Source organism: Setaria viridis, chromosome 8, assembly GCF_005286985.2.
Source record: "Setaria viridis chromosome 8, Setaria_viridis_v4.0, whole genome shotgun sequence".
Classification (NCBI taxonomy): Eukaryota; Viridiplantae; Streptophyta; class Magnoliopsida; order Poales; family Poaceae; genus Setaria; species Setaria viridis.
The window spans coordinates 35,641,241-35,659,494 of record NC_048270.2 but is presented as its reverse complement, the minus strand read 5'-3'; the positions used below and the strand labels follow the sequence as shown (position 1 = coordinate 35,659,494).

The following is an 18,254-nucleotide window of genomic DNA, read 5'->3' as shown; positions in this document are numbered from 1 at the left end:
TGGTGGGTGGAGCTCTAGCCGACCAAAATTAGCGGTGGCCCTAGCGGCAAATAGCTCAGGCGAGGTCGGGAGAACCAGGATGAAGTGGAGGGGATCTTGCGGAGCTTCTTACCGACGGCGGGGATGGACAGAGATGGTCGGAATCTGGTGGCGGACGATGGACGGCGGCAGCTTGGGCCTCACATCTCGGAGACACTCCAGCGGTCAATTGAAGATGGGGTTGGGCTGTCTAGGTGCATCTCGGCACCGTAGTGCTCCCTGTGGTTCCAGCTCCCTACGGCGGCCGACGAACGCGGCGAATCGGCCGGCGAAAACTCGCGGCAGAGCTTGGCTCGGCGTAGCTCCTCGCGGCAGCGCACGACGCAAGAGTTGGGCGAGGCAGGGTGGTGGCACAATAGGAAGGCGCGAATGAGGGCTCAGGGGCCGCCCTTTTATAGGAGCGCGAGGCACGGCCTGGCGTGCTGCGCATGCATGCCGAGAGGCGGCGGCGGCGCGGCCGGGCTCTGGCAGCCGATGGGCCTAGCCGGGCCTGCGGCTGGGCCGGAACGGGTTGGCCGGAGAAGCTCAGGCCCGCGGGCTCAGCCCAATAGGATAGAGAAGGTTTTCTTTTTTTCAGAATTCATTTCCGTGTAAATAAAAATCCAAAAAACCTAGATATTTCATTTAAGCCACGAAAAATATTATGAAAATATCAAAAATTCCAGGAAATTTTCTAGCATAGATTGGGACAAGAGGAGTCCAAATAAAATACTTAAAGCTCATAAAAAGGATTCTAGAGCCTTCCAAAAATTAGATTTAGCTCTAGAAAAAGGAGAATAAATTCCAAAAATAGCTGAAAATTTCTCAGGAGGGTCTAGACAACACACGGAATAACCTTATTTAATTTTGGAAAAACAAAAAATTATTTTTCCTACACTAGATTTCAGAATAAATGTTGGCAAAAATTTTAAAATTAGGAGAAAATTATTGTTTATTTATTCCCTTTAAACACATCCTGAAATTGAAAAATTTCAAGGTGTAACACTCTAGCTCACTTTTTTCAATAATATCGTGGAATTCCCAGATTTGCATGAAAAAGGGACGAACTATTATTGGACGAATTGGCACACTTACTTCTACCCGCTCCCTTGACACGCCACAACCGCCCCCTGTGTGAGCGTCCAAGTCTTCGATCGTTACCCGCATTAGGCGGTGCCGCTGCACTGCACCACCGCGGTAGAAGACACACCACCGGTTGCATGTGCCAGCGGGGAGCACCATCACCGCTTGCCCGCGGGGGGCGTTTCCGCCAGCCATAGAGTCCTCGTAGGATCACCTCGCGAGCCTGTGAGCCACCGGCCGCCATGCCCCCAAGGGCCATCACCGCGCCACCTGAGGATGCTGTCTACCTGGTGTCGCGCGCCTCTTATCAACCTCAAAATTTAGTCGGTGAAATCCCATAAAAGAAAGATAATTAGAATAGAGGTAGCGCATGCAGAGAGGGCAGGCCAGCACGTGCATGCAAAGGTGATTAGAATTAAAAAAAAAAGAGGAAGTTACTGCATGGGAAGGAAGTACAGGCTAGTCACGCTAATCACACATGCGGTTCGGAAGGATCGGAGGGAGCTTCATTAGCAAGGATTCTACATATGGAAAATTAGAATCCATGTATCTTAATATTTATTTTTTTCAGTGTTACGTAAGTTTTGTACGGCTCACTGTCGTAGCTGATAAGGAGTCTAGGAAACCTGAAGGGTGTAAATATCTGCACCCTGAGGCTTGCAAAATTTTATCTCTCGATTAATCAATACAATCTTTTGGCACCACGCCGTCAAACCCTTAGGAGTAGGAGTAATGTAGCTTTTCGACGAGTTTCTACTTGCGCGCAGGGCTGCACCAGCTTCGATATCCGACGAACTTGTAAGTACCGTCACCCGGTCATTATGTTATCTATATTAAAATTTTCTAGGCATCATCCAATATTCTAATCTTTTCGTGTGGCTAGTTATCGAGTTATCTTAGATGCAAATAGAACTTTCTAGGTTTTGTCCAATATTCCATTTATCTTCGATGTCGCTCACAGTTATTGAACTGCTTAGGTTATTCTCATTGGCTTCCTAGTCTTGTTTAAGCGTTCACCAGTTATCTGATAGTATCGGCTAGTTCGACCTTGCATGCTTTTGTTGCTTTATTTATACTAGGTCCGATAGATCTTTACCCATGCCCCTCTTATTGCTAGCAGTCGGATCCCTAACATTAGAATGCTACTGTTGAGAGCCGATGCATCGACTGAGTATCATCCATATCTCATAGAAGCGTGATGATGTCATTGAGCCGATAGGTGCGCGTAAGAGGCCTTGCTACCGCAAGCTTGTCTGTTAAGTTAATGTCCTCTCATTCGTGTTATCCTGTCCAAGTTCAATACACTTGTCATGATCCGTTAGCTTAATTAGCAAACCATACCTAAAAGTTCTAAACTATAATTGCAAAATATTCTAAAGTATAATATATAACAATCAGGCATTCCAAAAAGCAAACATAATTCATGAAGGTATTGTGTAGTGTATGGAAATCTTACAGTAAAAGTTCGATTAGACATGTTATCTAAACTCGTAGATACTCAACAAATCATATTCGATTTATGTTTAACTTTTGAAATAAAGTGAAATATATAAAACTCTGATCATTAGGAGCTCTTAGATATTGTGTTGTTTGTTGATATGTTGAACACTACTGGAAAAATGACGTCTACGGTCAGTAACCCCTCTCTAGTACTGGATGCACAACCGGTACTGGCAAACCGGTACTAGAGGGGGACTTTAGTACCGGTTCAAATAACCGGTACTAAATTGTACTCATTAGTACCGGTTGGGGATACCAACCGGTACTAAAGGGCTTCCCACACCACGCGGGGAGGTGCCCTCATTAGTACCGGTTGGTATCCCCAACAGATACTAAGTTTTTTCTCCCTTTCTTTTCTTATTTCTGTTCCTTTAGTCTATATTCATATTTCATATTTGTTTACTTTATCGTATACTAGTTCTAATACACTAATTTATGGAAAGTTCTATTGAGATTTAATATAACATTTAAGATAATATTATATATATATATAGACATATTGTGCATACACATATATGAATAATATTAGAATTGAAACTTAATCAAAATCTGGCACTAGACTAGATCCTGAACTATGGAACTCCCCCGCAGGATTTGTGACCTCGTCCAAAAGAAATCCACATAGTTGATCTTGTATTTTCCTGAAAATTTCAGTGTGGTTTAGTTCTTCCTTCCTATTCCGTCCTTCCTGTACATCATTTGCAAATGAATTAGAAATACTTAATATAAATTTGTTGAACAACTGAAACTTTTTTGAAGTATAACCATATGTATAAGCATATTAATTTTGTACACGTACGGTTATTTGGTGTTTGGTGGTATGCATCGGACCCACAAATTTGTGGATGAAGTCACAAACATAGTATCAGCAATAATGAGTACCCTCCTACTATCTCAAACACTATATATATGGGAAAAAAGTTATGAAATATCTATTGTGTTAAAGGAAGTGTCACGAGATGTGAAAATTCAACACATACCGAAAAATATGTATGTAAAACAAGTTTATTGTTGAAAGCACCCTTGTGAGCTTTACGCAATTGAGTCTAGCATTTGTTCAGAGTGCCCATGAGGTCATCAAAACTTTTTTTGGGTTTCCTCAAGGAGTCCCAGACATGCACTAAGATTTGATCGGGGATAATAATAACGAGTACCCAATGGTAGTGTTACATCCAACTTGAAGGTAGTTAGTATTATGTTTAAGTGCTAGTTTGGAAAAGAAAGAGATGGGAAAAACACTCACTCGAAGTGCCAAGGTAGTAATATGCAACTCTTCTCCCAGTGCTTATCGAGGAACTTATTTATATTCTTCATAGTCTCATCTTGTTTGTTTTTAGATTATCCTAGAAAATAATATAGGGATCCATGAAGCCTATGTGATGGTATCCTATCCTACGACAATATTGCATCTCCATCCTGCACGATACAAAATCGAATAGGGGTTAATATATCGAAAATTAACTAGAGCGAGGATTTTGAAGTTAGAGGAATATACTAAAGACTTACAAGACTCAGCAACTAATTAGTGGCTTGTCTAGTGCTTCTTGATTGTATAGCTAGAACAGTTCCTCCAAGGGCACCTGTATGATGTCATCGCCACGGAAGTAATGCTCATGACTAATCTGAACTTCCATCGTGTCAACCATATGATGCAGCCTGCATGTACCACTGGTGCAATTTGTATATCTTTGTTGGGAGATATTTCACCAACTTCGGACTCACGAGGTCTTTACCATACTCATATTCCCATTTGTTAGGCACGGGGAGCATTGGGATCTCATCCTCCCCTCAAAGTTGTGCTATTGTCAGATTAGTATCTTTACTGAACTCCAACAGGTTCTTCTCCCATTCAGATTGTACCACAAGCGGGGCAACCGATTGGTTGGATTGCTCTCCAAGTTGAGAAATAGATTTCCCACTTTTCTTCCTCTTATGAGCTACCTGCTTTGTGATCTGCCTATCGTAATCAGATAGCAGAGGTTTCTCTTGCTTTTTCCTTTGTTCCTCCTCCATTCTTTTGATGAAAGACCGAAGCTTATGATTTTCCAGTGGTTTCTCAGTTGGTGCCTTGTCCTTCTGCTTCTTCTTAGGAGGTGAAGGTGGAGTAGGAACTGAAGACTTCTTCATAGGAGGGGGAGGTGCACTCATGCTTGGATCCCTTTCTGGTACTACACTCATGCTATGAGACCTGTCTAGTACTGGAGTGTGTGCCCTGGCAGATGGCGTAGGTGATCTTGCCATTGAGCCTTGAGGAGAAGATCACAAGATCGAGGGATTCGACTTTGTAATCCTTATGAAGCGCTTCGGCCATTGAATCCAACCATGGATAGCTTGTCCTAGATTCTTTTTCCTATCACCTTCAGGGATCTCCAATTTTAGGTCCTCCCAACCGTTGGCCACTCAATCCATCCCGACTTTGGCATAGTGACCTTGAATCTGCATGCCATGTAGTGTTTGGCCTTGCATCGATTGCTCAACCACACCATAAGACACCACTATAAGCTTGTTTCTTATGGGAGTAAGAAGCTCACACTGGGCTCTCCCTGTGATGTCGTCCATGAGGTGCCGTTCCTTAATGACCTCAGTACTTCCTCCAGCTGTGGCTTCTGTGGAAGCAACACTGCTTCGACGCTGAGTCGGGCTTACGTAGACATGTGACCCTAATGCTGTAGCAGGTGCTTGTTGACTGGCTTGTTTGCTTAGAGCTATGGCCACATGCTCGTCTACTAATTCCGCTATTCTTTCCTCTGATGCTTCTACTTGTTGCAGCTCTCGCAGTTGTCGTGCTTGGTCGGCCTTGCTTCTCTTGCGACTTCTATATGATTCAATGAACTGACGAAATCCAAACTTCCACGGAATGACACCTATTCCTCAGCATCGTCCAGGGTGTTCGCGAGTTCCAAGTGCCATTGTCAGCTCATCCCTCTCTCGATACGGCCCGAAGGATCCATCGGTTGTTTTTTTCACTAATTCATCTAGTGTACTAGCCACTTTTCTTATTTGATCACTGGTTACAATTGATCCATCTTCAGGCTTGAGTCTGCCGCCATGACCATAAAACCAATTCTTTGATCGCTCAGGCCATTTGAGAGTATATGGTACTGTTCCCTGGCAATTAGGTCATCTTCCATCCTTTGCCATTTCACGACCACAGACTTGTAACCTCCTGTCCCAAGATGATGGAAGTATTTCTTCTACAAGGCATTTCTAGTGTTGGTTGAGTTGAGCCCTGGCTCTTGCTTGACCCCTTGAACTGTACAAAGGAATCCCAGTAATCCCTTATCTTCAGGTGCAAACTGTAATCTGGTTCAAGCCCCGTCTTTATGTACTCTTTGGTCAATATTTTCTTGTATGTCTGAAACGCAATTGCACCCTTCTTCATGCCCCATTCTTTCACTTTGGCTTCATCTACATTTTGGAACATGAAGTTTTCTTTTACTTGTTCCCATAACATAGCTTTCTCTTGGTTAGGGACATAAACGAGCGGGTCTGTGTCCTCGAGGACGCGGTCAGGTTTTCTCCAATTTTGATAGCTGATTGGAATGTTATCTCTGACAAGGAACCCAATTTGATTAACCAGCTTTGTCTTAGCTTTGGGAGGAGCAATCGGTTCACCATCTTCATCAATTTCTGTGATGATGATACGGCCCTCGGCCTTCTTGTTCTTGCCTCATTTCTTTTTAGGCTTTTTGCTCGATCCAGATGGCTAAAAAATGACAATTGAAATGTCGCATGATTGGACTGTTACTTGATGATGTTTCTTTTGATAAGATGGTAATTGAAATAATGTTTACGTATAATACTTGCAATATGTCGCCAACTGGTTGCTCCACATTGCCTCCCTCGGCAACTTGTTCCTCCACATTGCCTCCCTTAGCAACTGGTTGCTCCTCGATGCCATCACTAGCCAGGTTGAGGTACATGTCAGCCTGGCTGTGATCGATCTCTTCATTTGCTTGAGGGGCGCCTTGAGCAATCATCTCATATAGGACCTCGTCGTCTGATCGTGCCATTGTAACTAGTATAATATAAAAGAACTAAACACTTATAATAAGAATGACTAATATGTAACATGGCATGCCATACAATTTACAATTAATATGTAAAGTAGAATGAAACACTGCTAGAAAATGACAACAAAAATAGAATGAAACAATAATGACATCACTTATACAACATTTATAGATAATTTCCAATACTTATACAAATTTCTACCATTTACACAACATTTAAATAGAATGAAACAAAAAAATAAATGGTATGATTTCGAGCACTTATACAAATTTCCTACAATTTTTCTATAATTTCCTACAATTTCTAGGTAATTTTCTATAATTTTCTAGCTATTCTCAACATTTTTGTACAATAATGACGTCACGGCAGATTTGTCGGCAATTTCTAGCTAAAAATGAGTTTAAATGCACCTAAAAAGAGTACTTGATCCCACTGTTCCCAAATAAGTGTTTTTTTATAAAAAAAGAGACACATTATTATTATTAGTTGTGAGAATTGATCACACTACTCCTAATTACTTATACTATTTGAATTGAAAGCCGCCCTGTCAATTTTGTTTTCTAGATAAATGCACAAGCATTACAATAAGAAAAATAGGACATGCACATCCAATAGAAAGTACGACGGTGTCTGTATTAGTGGCAAACAACAGCCAACAATTTACACAGGAAATTAGGAATGTATGGCCCCCTGGCACACTTGTAGGTTCAAAGTCTGAATGCAGAATCAAAGCCATATTCTTCTTTTCAAAGTAAACACAAAAGAATCATGGCACTCTAGCTAATCCATCAATTTATATATGTTAAAAAGAACTATAGCACTCAAAGTGCTTAACTTGCAAAGCAGCACGAGAGAAAAGGGGACCAATGCAAGAGTTTTAAGTTGCAAACAATAGATTCAGAACTGGGTTCAAAAGGAAAAAATATTATTTGCACAATGATAGATGATCGAGGTATAAATTCATAATATGAATATGTGATCAACAATTTCTTATAAATCAAGTCGAGTAAGATTTGCTTGTAAGGCAAGCCACGGCTCCTCCCTAGAAATAGGGAGGATTCAATCAAGTAGGAAAAAGGGCTTAGTCCCTCTCCTACCATTTGCTACAGTCTTCTAAAACAGCTTTCCAGCCCTTGGCCTACCCATATATATGTACATGTCACCGTGAACAATAACACCACCACTCCGCCGACCCGTCCATTATTGACCACCCCTTCCTGCCTCTCCAAAAGATCAGACACGTAGCATTCAGACCACTATTTGTGACTCATTGAGGCTACCTTCCCTGTTACACATATACGGTATTACAAAGACATCGTAGAAGAAGACAGTTGCAAACAATGAAGATCCAGTGCCTCAGCCTCCCAATTGCAGCCACAGTGGTTGCCTCCGCTGTCATTGTTGTGCTCTCTGCCATGGCCCTAAGAGCGGCCGCTGCCGTCGTTGAGCACACATTCGTTGTAAGCATGTGATTCCCTTCCTTGTCTCTGATCTCCGGCGGCTGAGTGGGGAGAGAAGGGGAAGGAGGAGGGCCTCGCTGCCGCACGGGCTTCCGGCGGCGGTGTGGCTGGGAGAGGGTGGGGGGAGCTTGGTGGTGGCGGCAGCTAGGTGCCGCCCGTGCCCAACCTCCGCTCCCTAAGCAAACAGTTCTATTCTAGTGTTAGAATCGTCTTACGAAATGCACATCACAACAAGCATGTATCGTGGATGCTTGATTCAACTTGTTCGAACTTCTATATATGTTTAGGTGAGCGAGATGAATATGACACATCTGTACAAGGAGATGCTGGTCACTGTGGTGAACGGGCAATTTCCAGGGCCAATGATAGAGGTTACCGAAGGAGACTCGGTGGTTGTTCATGTCGTCAACAAGTCACCCCGCAACATAACGATCCATTGGTAATAGAATCGCTAAGTACCTGGCCCCTGTATCATTCAACAAATTCCTGTGTCCCAACTTCCAAAACAGGAAAACTCCTATATATTGAAGCTGTTGTCTGTAATGTAGGCATGGGGTGAAACAGCAGCTGAATTGTTGGGCGGATGGGGTGCCGATGATCACCCAAAGCCCCATCCTCCGAAACCAAAACTTCACCTACCGGTTCAACGTCACCGGGCAAGAAGGAACCCTCTGGTGGCATGCTCACGTTACCTGCCTCCGGGCAACCTTGCATGGCGCCTTCATCATCCGGCCAAGAGACGGGGCCAGCTCGTATCCATTCCCCAATCCTGATAAGGATGTTCCCATCATTATAGGTTTGTGAATTATTCAACTTTTGGATCATTTAAGACATACTCTCTCCGTTCCTTTTTTTAACAAGCCAAAAGGAAGAGCTGTTGATTATATTAAAAAGAACAATAAAATCTAGATTGGGCAATATAAAAATGAAAAAAAAGAGAGAACTGCAACAACCTCTTAGCATCTTCCATAACAACTTACATTGGAAACAACACACAAACCGCCACTCCATAAGGTCTACTAGCCGGTCAACAAAAAGAACCACCATCACCGGACATATGTGTATGGCAAATTATAGGTCAATCATTTTGTACATATGTGTACAGCAAAAGCTATATATATAGAAAAGACAAAATGATCGATAATTTAGGTTGGAGGGAGTAGCTTTATGTTGGGCTTATTTCTGAGTTGATGTCCTGTTGTGGCAGGGGAGTGGTGGGAGATGGATCTTGATGAGTTGGACAGTTTCTTTGATGATAACCCTAGTGGAGCCACAATGAACGGCAAGTTTGGAGATCTATACAACTGCTCCGGTAACCATTCATAGGATACTTGTTGGTGTACAAATAAAATGAAACTTTGTTCTATACGACTAATTCCTTCATTTTTAACTCTGAAATGAAGGGGCAAAGAAAGACGGCTATGTGCTGAACGTGGAGCCCGGAAAGACCTACCTGCTTCGAATAATCAACGCTGTTCTCGTCTCCGAGTACTACCTCAAGATCGCCGGGCACAAGTTCACGGTGGTTGCCACCGACGCAAACTACGTCAACCCTTATACCACGGACATCATCGCGATCGCCCCCGGTGAGACTATTGATGCCCTCGTGGTTGCCGACGCGCCACCCGGTGGGTACTACATCACAGCCCTCGAATCGCCAAAGTCCGACCTCCAGATGTTAGGGCCTAGCCTAGGATCTCTAGAGCACATCTAGTCGGGATCGAGAGAGTCATGAGGCACAAGGTGTTCCTGGTGAGTGCCGAGTGTGAGAGGGAGAGAAATGGGGTACCTTCACCCCTAGAGGTGGGAGCAGCAGAGCTGCTGGCCATCGCGGGTTCTGTCGGTGTAGTCTGCGCAAGGCAGCGACGCGCAGTGCCGAGTCCGGTCGCCGGTGAGGTGGCGGTGGTGCTTCCCGCCGCTACTGCGCAACCTAGATCGGTAGGTGTGTCGGTGGGGGCGGCTGGCTGCGGCGAACCTCGTGAGCCGAGCCGGGTCCCCCCACCCTGTTTATATAGCGCAGCGCGACAGGGGCCCACCACCCATTGCTAGGGTGAGCGCCCCCGATCAGGGCGCAGATCAAGGTCCTGATTGGCCTTTGGGTCAATCGGGAAAGAGATCAATCTAACACCAGATACCAAAGTTCGTCACAAGAGGCACTGTGTGGTACAGCACCGGGCACGTCTCCAGCAATGGCACCGCACCTCCAGTGGCAACTGAGATGCCCGACCAGCATGACACGATGCCCTCCTTCTACTTCCATGGTAACTTGACCAGCTTGAACGACACACAACGGCCGCTGGTGCCGGAGCGTGCCGATGAGTCCCTGTTCATTACCGTTGGCCTGGGCTCTATCTGCCGGCGAGGCCAGTCCTGCAAGAGAAGTGGGAGTAAGGAGTCCATCATTGTCGCGACCATGAACAACATCTCATTTCAGCTCCCTGACACGACCATGCCACTGCTAGAAGCGCACTACTACCACACCGGCGACATGGACGTGCTACAAGAGCTTCCCGATAGGCTGCCGATGGTGTTCAACTTCACTGACCGGGGCTTGATTCCATGGGGGCCGAAGGAGGGGCAGCTAGAACCTACGTCTAGGGGTAGCTTGGCGCGGCGCTTTCGGCATGGTGCTGTGGTGGATATCGTGTTCCAGGGCACGGCGGTGATGCAGAGCGACTCCAACCCGATGCACCTGCATGGTCACGACATGTTTGTGCTTGCGCAGGGTATCGGTAACTATGACGCGGCGAGGGATGTGGCCAAGTACAACCTGGTTGATCCGCCAGTGAGGAATTCCGTGCTCGTCCCGAGGATCGGCTGGGCTGCCATCCGGTTTGTGGCAGAGAATCCAGGTGCGTATAGGATTTCCATGTCTAGTAGTACATGTGACATGGTCTTATGCATGTGAAGGTTAGGTCTCACTCACAGCATGATAATCCTTTGATGTGACATGGTCTTATGCATGTGAAGGTTAGGTCTCACTCACAGCATGATAATCCTTTGATGTGACATGGTCTTATGCATGTGAAGGTTAGGTCTCACTCACAGCATGATAATCCTTTGCCTTGTATTTGTACAGGGTATGGTTCATGCATTACCACTATGAGTTCCATTTATCGATAGGCATGGCGGCGATATTCATTGTAGAGGATGGGCCGACAGTGGGAACATCTCTCCCACCACCGCCTTTAGAGCTTTTGGCATGTAACCATGGCCATCATGTTGTGCCAAATGAACTCTACCACAAAACTACAGAAACAGAGTTTGCCCGCGTCAACGAAGTCTGAAAGATAAATTCTACCATGCATGAGTTCTTAAATAAAGAAAGTATTATTATGAATTATGAACATTGTTTCAACATGAAATAAGATTCTCGAATAGAGTTTCCAGTGTGCTTCAGAGTTAAGAGTGAATCCAGCATGCCTCCCCTTGGTCGGACCAGGCGATCCTCGAGTCCGAATGCCTGATGATGCTGGAAATGTTTTGAGCTCATCTTCCTTGCCGCTCCTTTGTGGCGCATGTTATTCGTGAAGCTCAACTACTGGGAAGGATGGCAGCTGAAGAGCTGAGTTAGTGCATTTAGGAGAAAGCAGAACCAAACCATGCACGAGCTGAGTTAGCGTATTTTAGCCACTACATCATGTGAGTGTTGTGTTTCTGAGTATGGAGTCCTTGTCGATCTTCATTGATATACGATCTGTATGAAATAAAGCTCCCTTGCCTCAAACTCTGAGATAGTTCACACTGATGACATATACGCACTCCATATTAATGTTTATAACTAATGGTAAGGCGAACTGGCGATAGAGTGTAGCTCACGATGAACGAACAATGCAACCAGGTAGTGCATCCAGTTCCATCCTCAGAAACGGCGTAGAAACCAGTCGTGATGCATATCGGGTACGGTCCATCAGGCCGTCTTTCATGTACTGTACATTCTCCTCGTCATGAATTGAGCAGTTAACATTACAAAGAGAAGTGCATTATTGAACAAAACCATGTTAGCTCAGATCGGCTTAAAAGTTAAATGCTGCATAAATTGAGTTTCTCAACAATTAGTTTTGTTTTTTAAGAAGGGAAGGTACCTACTAGAGTTAGTATATACTTTTTAGAAGAAGGGAAGGTATAATTTATTAAAACCAACATGTTTCACCGATCTTAAAAAGCATTAACAATTGGAATGATTAGCTCAGGCAAATACATTGATGATGCCAATAATAAGGCTAGGGCTCTCGATTACCCCAGTGATATTAATTAAAATGCTTAGAGTAGCTTAGGCAGGTACCTTATATATATAAGAAGTGCAAAATTAATTTGCAATGGAATAATCTGTACCTCTTGTCGTTCAAGAAATCCCTCATTGCATTGACAAGCCACTCCTCATTTTTTATTTCAGTGCTGGCATACTCGACCTTCATTTGAGAGAGTATGGTGCAGAGTCTGCAGACTGCAGAGTATCGACCTTCATTTGAGAAAGCATGGCGCATAGTATATTTATCATTTCAGAACAGTGCTAAGCATGGCATGGTCGAAGAAATGCCGGTTCGAGCTTGTTTAATCATGCAACAAGAAGAAGAATAATCAAGCCCCCTTTGTCAGGGACTTGACTATTCAACGCAGGCAGATGAACAAATACCACAAATGCAATAAATACTACAAGGTTAACCAAAGGAAGCATCAGAACAGTGTTGCTTGCCTTGGTTATATTTCTGTGAATAGAAGGGTGGCAAGTTCAGTATCTCTTGAAGTACTATATCAATAATACACTTGTCCATGTCCAGGAGCAAAAGCTTCATGTGAAGTAAATCTATTAACCAAGGTTTCAAAACAGCCGAAGCTTGATGCAAGTCCAGCTCAATGGCTGTCAGTTCAAACATTCACAAATATGATGCATTTGTACAGAATGTTAAACATGTGGATTCGCAAATATACAAAAGTTATGATCATATAAGTGCTATTAAGAAAAAAAAGTTTATGCGCATTGCGCACCTATATTTATGAGACATAACAAGAACTTCTGGCAGCTGCCATTAAGTAAGGTTTCTTCCAGCAATAAAGAGATAGGTTTCAGAAACCTGTCATGCACTCCAATTCTGAAATAATTGGGTGAACCAGTCTCACGTGTTAATGCAGGGACAGAGGAAGCCAGTAGGAGCCATTTTTTTCAGCTCCGACCACCCTGTTTATTTTCTCAGGCGACTTCAGTCTGGCTTCACTAGTGAAGCTGTTAAGAGTTTTAGCGTTTGGTACAGCTACAACAGAAGCTGCTGCAGAAGCCATTGAAGAAGCTGTACCAAAGGGCTGCTGAGTTCAAGTGAGCTCTGCCTATTTCCCAGACTCCTGACCTCATTCTGCAAGCACAGATTGATGTGCGGCCATGAGAACTAGTTTTTTACCATCTCAAACTCTAGAAAGTTAACAAAGGAGCATTGTCTGTTGGAGAGAAAAAAACAAAATCTTTGCATGGAGCTTATACATTGATGAGGTTATTGACAATGTCTTTTGTGAGTAATTTCCATTCAGCTTAGAATATTTTATTGACTGGTGAGATGATGTTTAGCAAGGATCACTTTCAAAATATATAACTTTATAAGGTCATATAAATAAAAAACACTGAAAATAACAGTAAATTTAGAACTTTAAGAGTGAAATCCCATTTCTAAAAGGTTATGGATCTATAAATAGAGGCCAATTGGCCAAAGCTTATATGAACTGATATTTAAATATGCCATTGCAACAACCATTACCTGGACAGGAGAAGAAACTAGAGTCACTGATATTTTTTAATGCTTTAAAATAAAATTTGCTTCCATTCAAATAAATAGTAGTACGTACACCATCACATATTTAAGTCAATAGTTTTCTTATTGAAATGGAAAAAAAGGTTAAATAAAACAACCAGAAAGACCTGCTGGAGGGAATTATATGCTGTCGGAATTGATAACCAGATATTGAAGAAAAAAGGTATACACAAAGGTAGACTAAAAGATCTCGCACAATGTCAGATTAGTAAATAAAGTGCAAAGCTATATTAGAATGGACATCCATGGCTAGCACAAGAACATGAAAAATGAATGTAGTGCCCATTGGTCAATACCTTAGTTAGCCGTCTTGAAGAAGATCCAAACCAGGACTCGAAGTCATTTCTTGTCCAACTCCTAGCCCTGAAGTGTTGAAGAAGAACCAGGCTGGGGTTGAAAGCTTCTTATCCTCCTCATGCCCCTGCATTTCTATACCTGCATCATCTTTTATCATCTCTGCAACCTGAAACCTGTGTAAAGCAGGTTTAGGGTGGTTAGGAAGCATGCTGGCTCCAATTCGAATAGCAGCCTCTAATGCTTCCACCTCTTCAATTCTTGCACCTTGACAGTGGATATTGACAATGAGCTTCCTAAGGGCAGAGAGGTAGCGGATGCCACGATCAGGATGACCAAATCTACTTGAATTTTGTGCCTCGTGCGCTATGATTTGGAATTCAAGAGTATCGAGCATTGGCATGGCTCCTCCTTCGAACATCAGACTTGTCCAACCGCCAAAGTTGAACTTCTTCAGACATTGGAAGCTGCTGCTGGAAACGATGCAACTTGCCCAAGGGCCACCTATATTAGAGTGTAACTTTAGGAATAGTAAGGAAGGAAAATCCCCAAGGATTTTGAGTGTTTCCTGTGAATCTTTAACCTCAATGTCTAGGTAAGTGAGATTGGTGAGGGAGGCCATCCATGCAGGAACCTTGCTGAGGTACCATCCTTTGATCCCTAATTCCTGAAGGAGATGAGGAACTGGGGACCAAGAGTCCAGTAAGAAGTCTAGCGACCAGGGACTTATGAGCGTTAAATATTGAAGATTGGACCTGCCTAATTTTCCTAGCAATAAAACCAGATTATCGGTATATATATTTTTATCCCTATGCTGGGTACCAACGCGCCAATCCAATCCAAGAGTTCTCAATTTGGTCAAGCTGCCCAGCTCTTGTAACATGGTTATTGAGGTAGTGTAGTCCACAACTATAAGTGACAGAAACTCTAGGGCTTGCATGTTCCCAATTCCCTCTGGCAGTCTGACACGATGAGCAATTAACCATTTCAAACACCGAAGTTTAACAATACTTGCAGGCAATTCACTTATATTAGGACAGTTTAGAAGATCCAATACAACCATAAACTGCAGCTCTCCTATTTGTTCTGGAAGTGCAATGATATTGCTTGCTTTAATTCGGAGGTATCTTAGCTGAAACAACTTCCCCACATCTTCAAGATAAGAGCTATCAAAATTTTCGTTACCATCTAGATCAAGCACTCTCAGGGCCTGAAAGTCTGAAAGAGGATGCATTTTTTCAGAGTATCTGAAAATGTTCAGAGATCTCACATGAGTAGTAACCATGGAATATGATGTCACAAGTTCTTGACTATGGTAGTCTAGTGAGAGTCGGTGAACTTTGACTTGTGAGGCCAACATTTGTTTTCTTTCAGTAATGATAGAGATGAAATTTTCTTGAACTGCCTTGCATGTAATGAAATCAAGAATCATATCATGCACCCGGCATGAATGTACTCTACCATCATACTGGTAATCTACTGGTTGAATCAAGCTTCTGTTTATAAGTTCATTAAAATAGCATTCACCTTCATCCTCTAACTTCCTTCCACCATGTGCACTGATGAATCCTTCTGCTACCCACCTTCTTACCAAATAATCCCTCTTGATCACATAATCTTCTGGAAGCATACTTAGATATAGTAAACATGTCCTTAAATGGTGAGGAAGATGGTTATAACTGAGAGAAAGTATTGTGTTCATTTCTTCTACATCCCAATTTTTCTCAAGTCCTGAACCAATAGAATTACAAACCTTTAACCAGTCAGCTCTGCTATATGATTTAGTGGTCAACAAACTAGCCATAGTAATGATTGCCAATGGTAAACCACCACATTTCCTAATTATTTCAATTGACACCTCATTTAGTTGGTGAGGGCATTTATCCTCAGAGCCAAAAATTCTTCTAAAGAATAGCCTTTTAGAGTCATATTCATTTAGCATCTGTAATTCGTATACAAGGTCATAGTGAGGGGAGGAACATGACCTGGCAACAGTACGAATTCTTGTTGTCACTATTATTCTACTGTCATAAGTATTCTCAAACAAAGCAAATCTGATCGTGTTCCACACTTGGGTGCTCCATATATCATCAATTACAATAAAATACCTATAAAACAAGATAAAGCTATGACTCAGTTGAAAACCCTAGACTGATATATGCATGGTATAGTGAGGAAAGTGTGATAAAGCCTTGTATCACCATTCATAGTCCTAACTTAATATATTATGGAGAATTTAATTCCTAGTGTTTGTTGTAATTGAATTCCTATATAAGAACAGGAATGCTAATTTCAGGAGAATCTTGACAATTTGATGTATCGGTTCATATCTGACTTGTGACATGATAATAAAAGGTCATTATAACTGGTGGTAACTTGAAATAATGCTTCAGTGCAGATATAAATCATAAAAATACTAACTAACTGAAAGAATGTTTAGAGAATTTGCTTGGACACAAAAAGCCAAAGAGTATCCAAGCAAGATAAAGTAAATTTAAGATACCTCTTGTCCTTTAGGAAATCCCTCAACTCACTAATAAGCAATTCCTTGTCACTAAGGCTGGTACCGTCGCAGTCATCCTTCTTTACTTGTGATAGTATGGACCGAAATATCATCACCATGTCAGGATTTTGGGACAATGACACAAAAGCTTGGCAATCAAATTGCTCAGCAACCTTTCGGTAAACCTGATTCGCTATGGTAGTCTTTCCTAATCCTCCACACCCAACAATAGACACTACCTTCATCCCCTGCTCCCCATCACCAAGTAGCTTGATGACCTCATCTATGGGAACACTGGTACCAACAAGGCCTCCCAATTCCGCATAGAGAGCTGGCAACCGACGGTCAACAGGCACAACATTAACGCTAGAGGAATTAACTGCATCATCAATCTTGTACCTCTTCCTTCTGTGTCCCGCCTCGACAATGCGATCCCTGAGCTCCTGAATCTGCTCGGCAGTCTCATGGCCGGTAACAAGTTCCTTCACTCTCTGAAGATACCCCAAGAAGAACCCCATGACTCCACTAGGCCTCTGCGGTCCGCTGCGCAGCTGGCGCATGTAGTCGTCGACACAGTCCTCGATGTCGTATGACATCTCCCTCACCTGGTTCATCCACTCCCTCGTCTGCAGATCAAGCACCTCCATGTCGGCCAGCCTCTCGAGGAGCACGTTCATGCTGCTCAGCTCGTCCTGGAGGAAGCTGATCTCACGCCTCATGCCCTTCTGCATCTGGTAGTCCTCCCTCAGCAGGTCAGCGAGCTTGGCGAGGAGGGAGCTCATCACCCCCGTCGCGGCACTCACCATGATCCCATCCATTTCTGCTTCCTTTGCTTCAGAGGAATCGATAATCTGACAACCTACCGAGCAACTGTATGTTGCTAGATCAGTCAAGAACCAATAGAGCTGCTATAGTTAACTGCTTGCTGAGTTGCTGCTACCCATACTTGCTTGATCCAGACAGTAATTTCAGGTATCCACGAAAAATCGAAAATTGCAAGCTTTCAAAGTGTCAGAGATATCAGAGTAGGCCCATCAGGAGCAGAGAACAGCTGACTGTGTTTCCCCCCGACGATCTGCTAGATGGTTCCTGCAATTTCAGAAATGTACAGAAATCAACACCCCATCCCCAAATTCCCAAACCAAACTCTATACAGAAATCAAAATCGATGAGAAGCCAAGGGAAGTACGCACGGCACCTCCTGGCGTCGCTCGAGCGCCCCGCGCTCGCGGCCTCGCAAAGGGAACGGAGACCGCCGCCTCCTCCTCCTGCGGTGGGCCGGCAGCGAGGAAATGCGATGCACGGAGGCTCGGAGAAAGGAGCTGGCGGCGCCAATCGGAGGCGAGGAGAAGGGGGATACGGAATCACCCGACCGAATCCCCGCCTCAGTCAACGAGGTCGCTACGTGGAGGCGCGAATGCGGGGGTAGGCAAGAAAAATCAAACCCGCGTCCGGTTGGGGGAGCCGGGGGGAGATGGAGATTGGTTGGGACTGGGAGGATACCAAAAAGCGACCCGGGCCACGCCGTCGCGGAGCCCCGCCGCGCGGCGGCGCCGCTCTCTCGTCGCCTCGCGTCAGGAC

At 43.8% G+C, this 18,254-nt stretch overlaps 2 protein-coding genes across 4 annotated transcripts; one reads left to right on the top strand and one right to left on the bottom strand.

The window, feature by feature from the left end:
- Window positions 1-7,620: 7,620 nt before the first annotated feature.
- On the top strand, window positions 7,621-11,754 carry LOC117833325 (laccase-15-like). Its single transcript, XM_072295552.1, has 7 exons — window positions 7,621-8,075; window positions 8,363-8,514; window positions 8,624-8,871; window positions 9,283-9,387; window positions 9,479-9,737; window positions 10,104-10,125; window positions 10,207-11,754. Exons 1-7 carry the CDS (start codon window positions 7,956-7,958, stop codon window positions 10,981-10,983), a joined length of 1,683 nt encoding a protein of 560 aa, XP_072151653.1. The 5' UTR covers window positions 7,621-7,955; the 3' UTR covers window positions 10,984-11,754.
- A 1,112-nt stretch (window positions 11,755-12,866) lies between these two features.
- Window positions 12,867-18,239, bottom strand: LOC117833321 (disease resistance protein Pik-2). Of its 3 annotated transcripts, none has more exons than XM_034712775.2 (4): window positions 17,867-18,227; window positions 16,674-17,762; window positions 14,173-16,278; window positions 12,867-13,426 (listed from the first exon to the last, which is right to left on the bottom strand). In XM_034712775.2, the coding sequence occupies exons 2-3, from the start codon at window positions 17,489-17,491 to the stop codon at window positions 14,178-14,180; spliced, it is 2,919 nt and encodes a 972-aa protein (XP_034568666.1). In that variant the 5' UTR covers window positions 17,492-17,762; window positions 17,867-18,227; the 3' UTR covers window positions 12,867-13,426; window positions 14,173-14,177. The 3 variants fall into 3 exon arrangements, with proteins under 3 accessions (XP_034568666.1, XP_034568665.1, XP_034568667.1); XM_034712774.2 differs by having other exon boundaries at window positions 17,872-18,227; XM_034712776.2 differs by lacking the exon at window positions 12,867-13,426 and having other exon boundaries at window positions 15,764-15,901; window positions 16,156-16,278; window positions 17,872-18,239.
- Between the last annotated feature and the right edge of the window lie 15 nt (window positions 18,240-18,254).

Coding starts and splice junctions, on each gene's coding strand:
- LOC117833325 (XM_072295552.1), top strand. CDS start 7,956: ATGAAGATCCAGTGCCTCAGCCTCCCAATTGCAGCCACAGTGGTTGCC. Junction 9,388..9,478: donor AGATCTATACAACTGCTCCG/GTAACCATTCAT, acceptor TCTGAAATGAAG/GGGCAAAGAAAGACGGCTAT. Junction 10,126..10,206: donor GCCCACCACCCATTGCTAGG/GTGAGCGCCCCC, acceptor ATCTAACACCAG/ATACCAAAGTTCGTCACAAG.
- LOC117833321 (XM_034712775.2), bottom strand. CDS start 17,491: ATGGATGGGATCATGGTGAGTGCCGCGACGGGGGTGATGAGCTCCCTC. Junction 16,279..16,673: donor GATTTCCTAAAGGACAAGAG/GTATCTTAAATT, acceptor CTTGTTTTATAG/GTATTTTATTGTAATTGATG.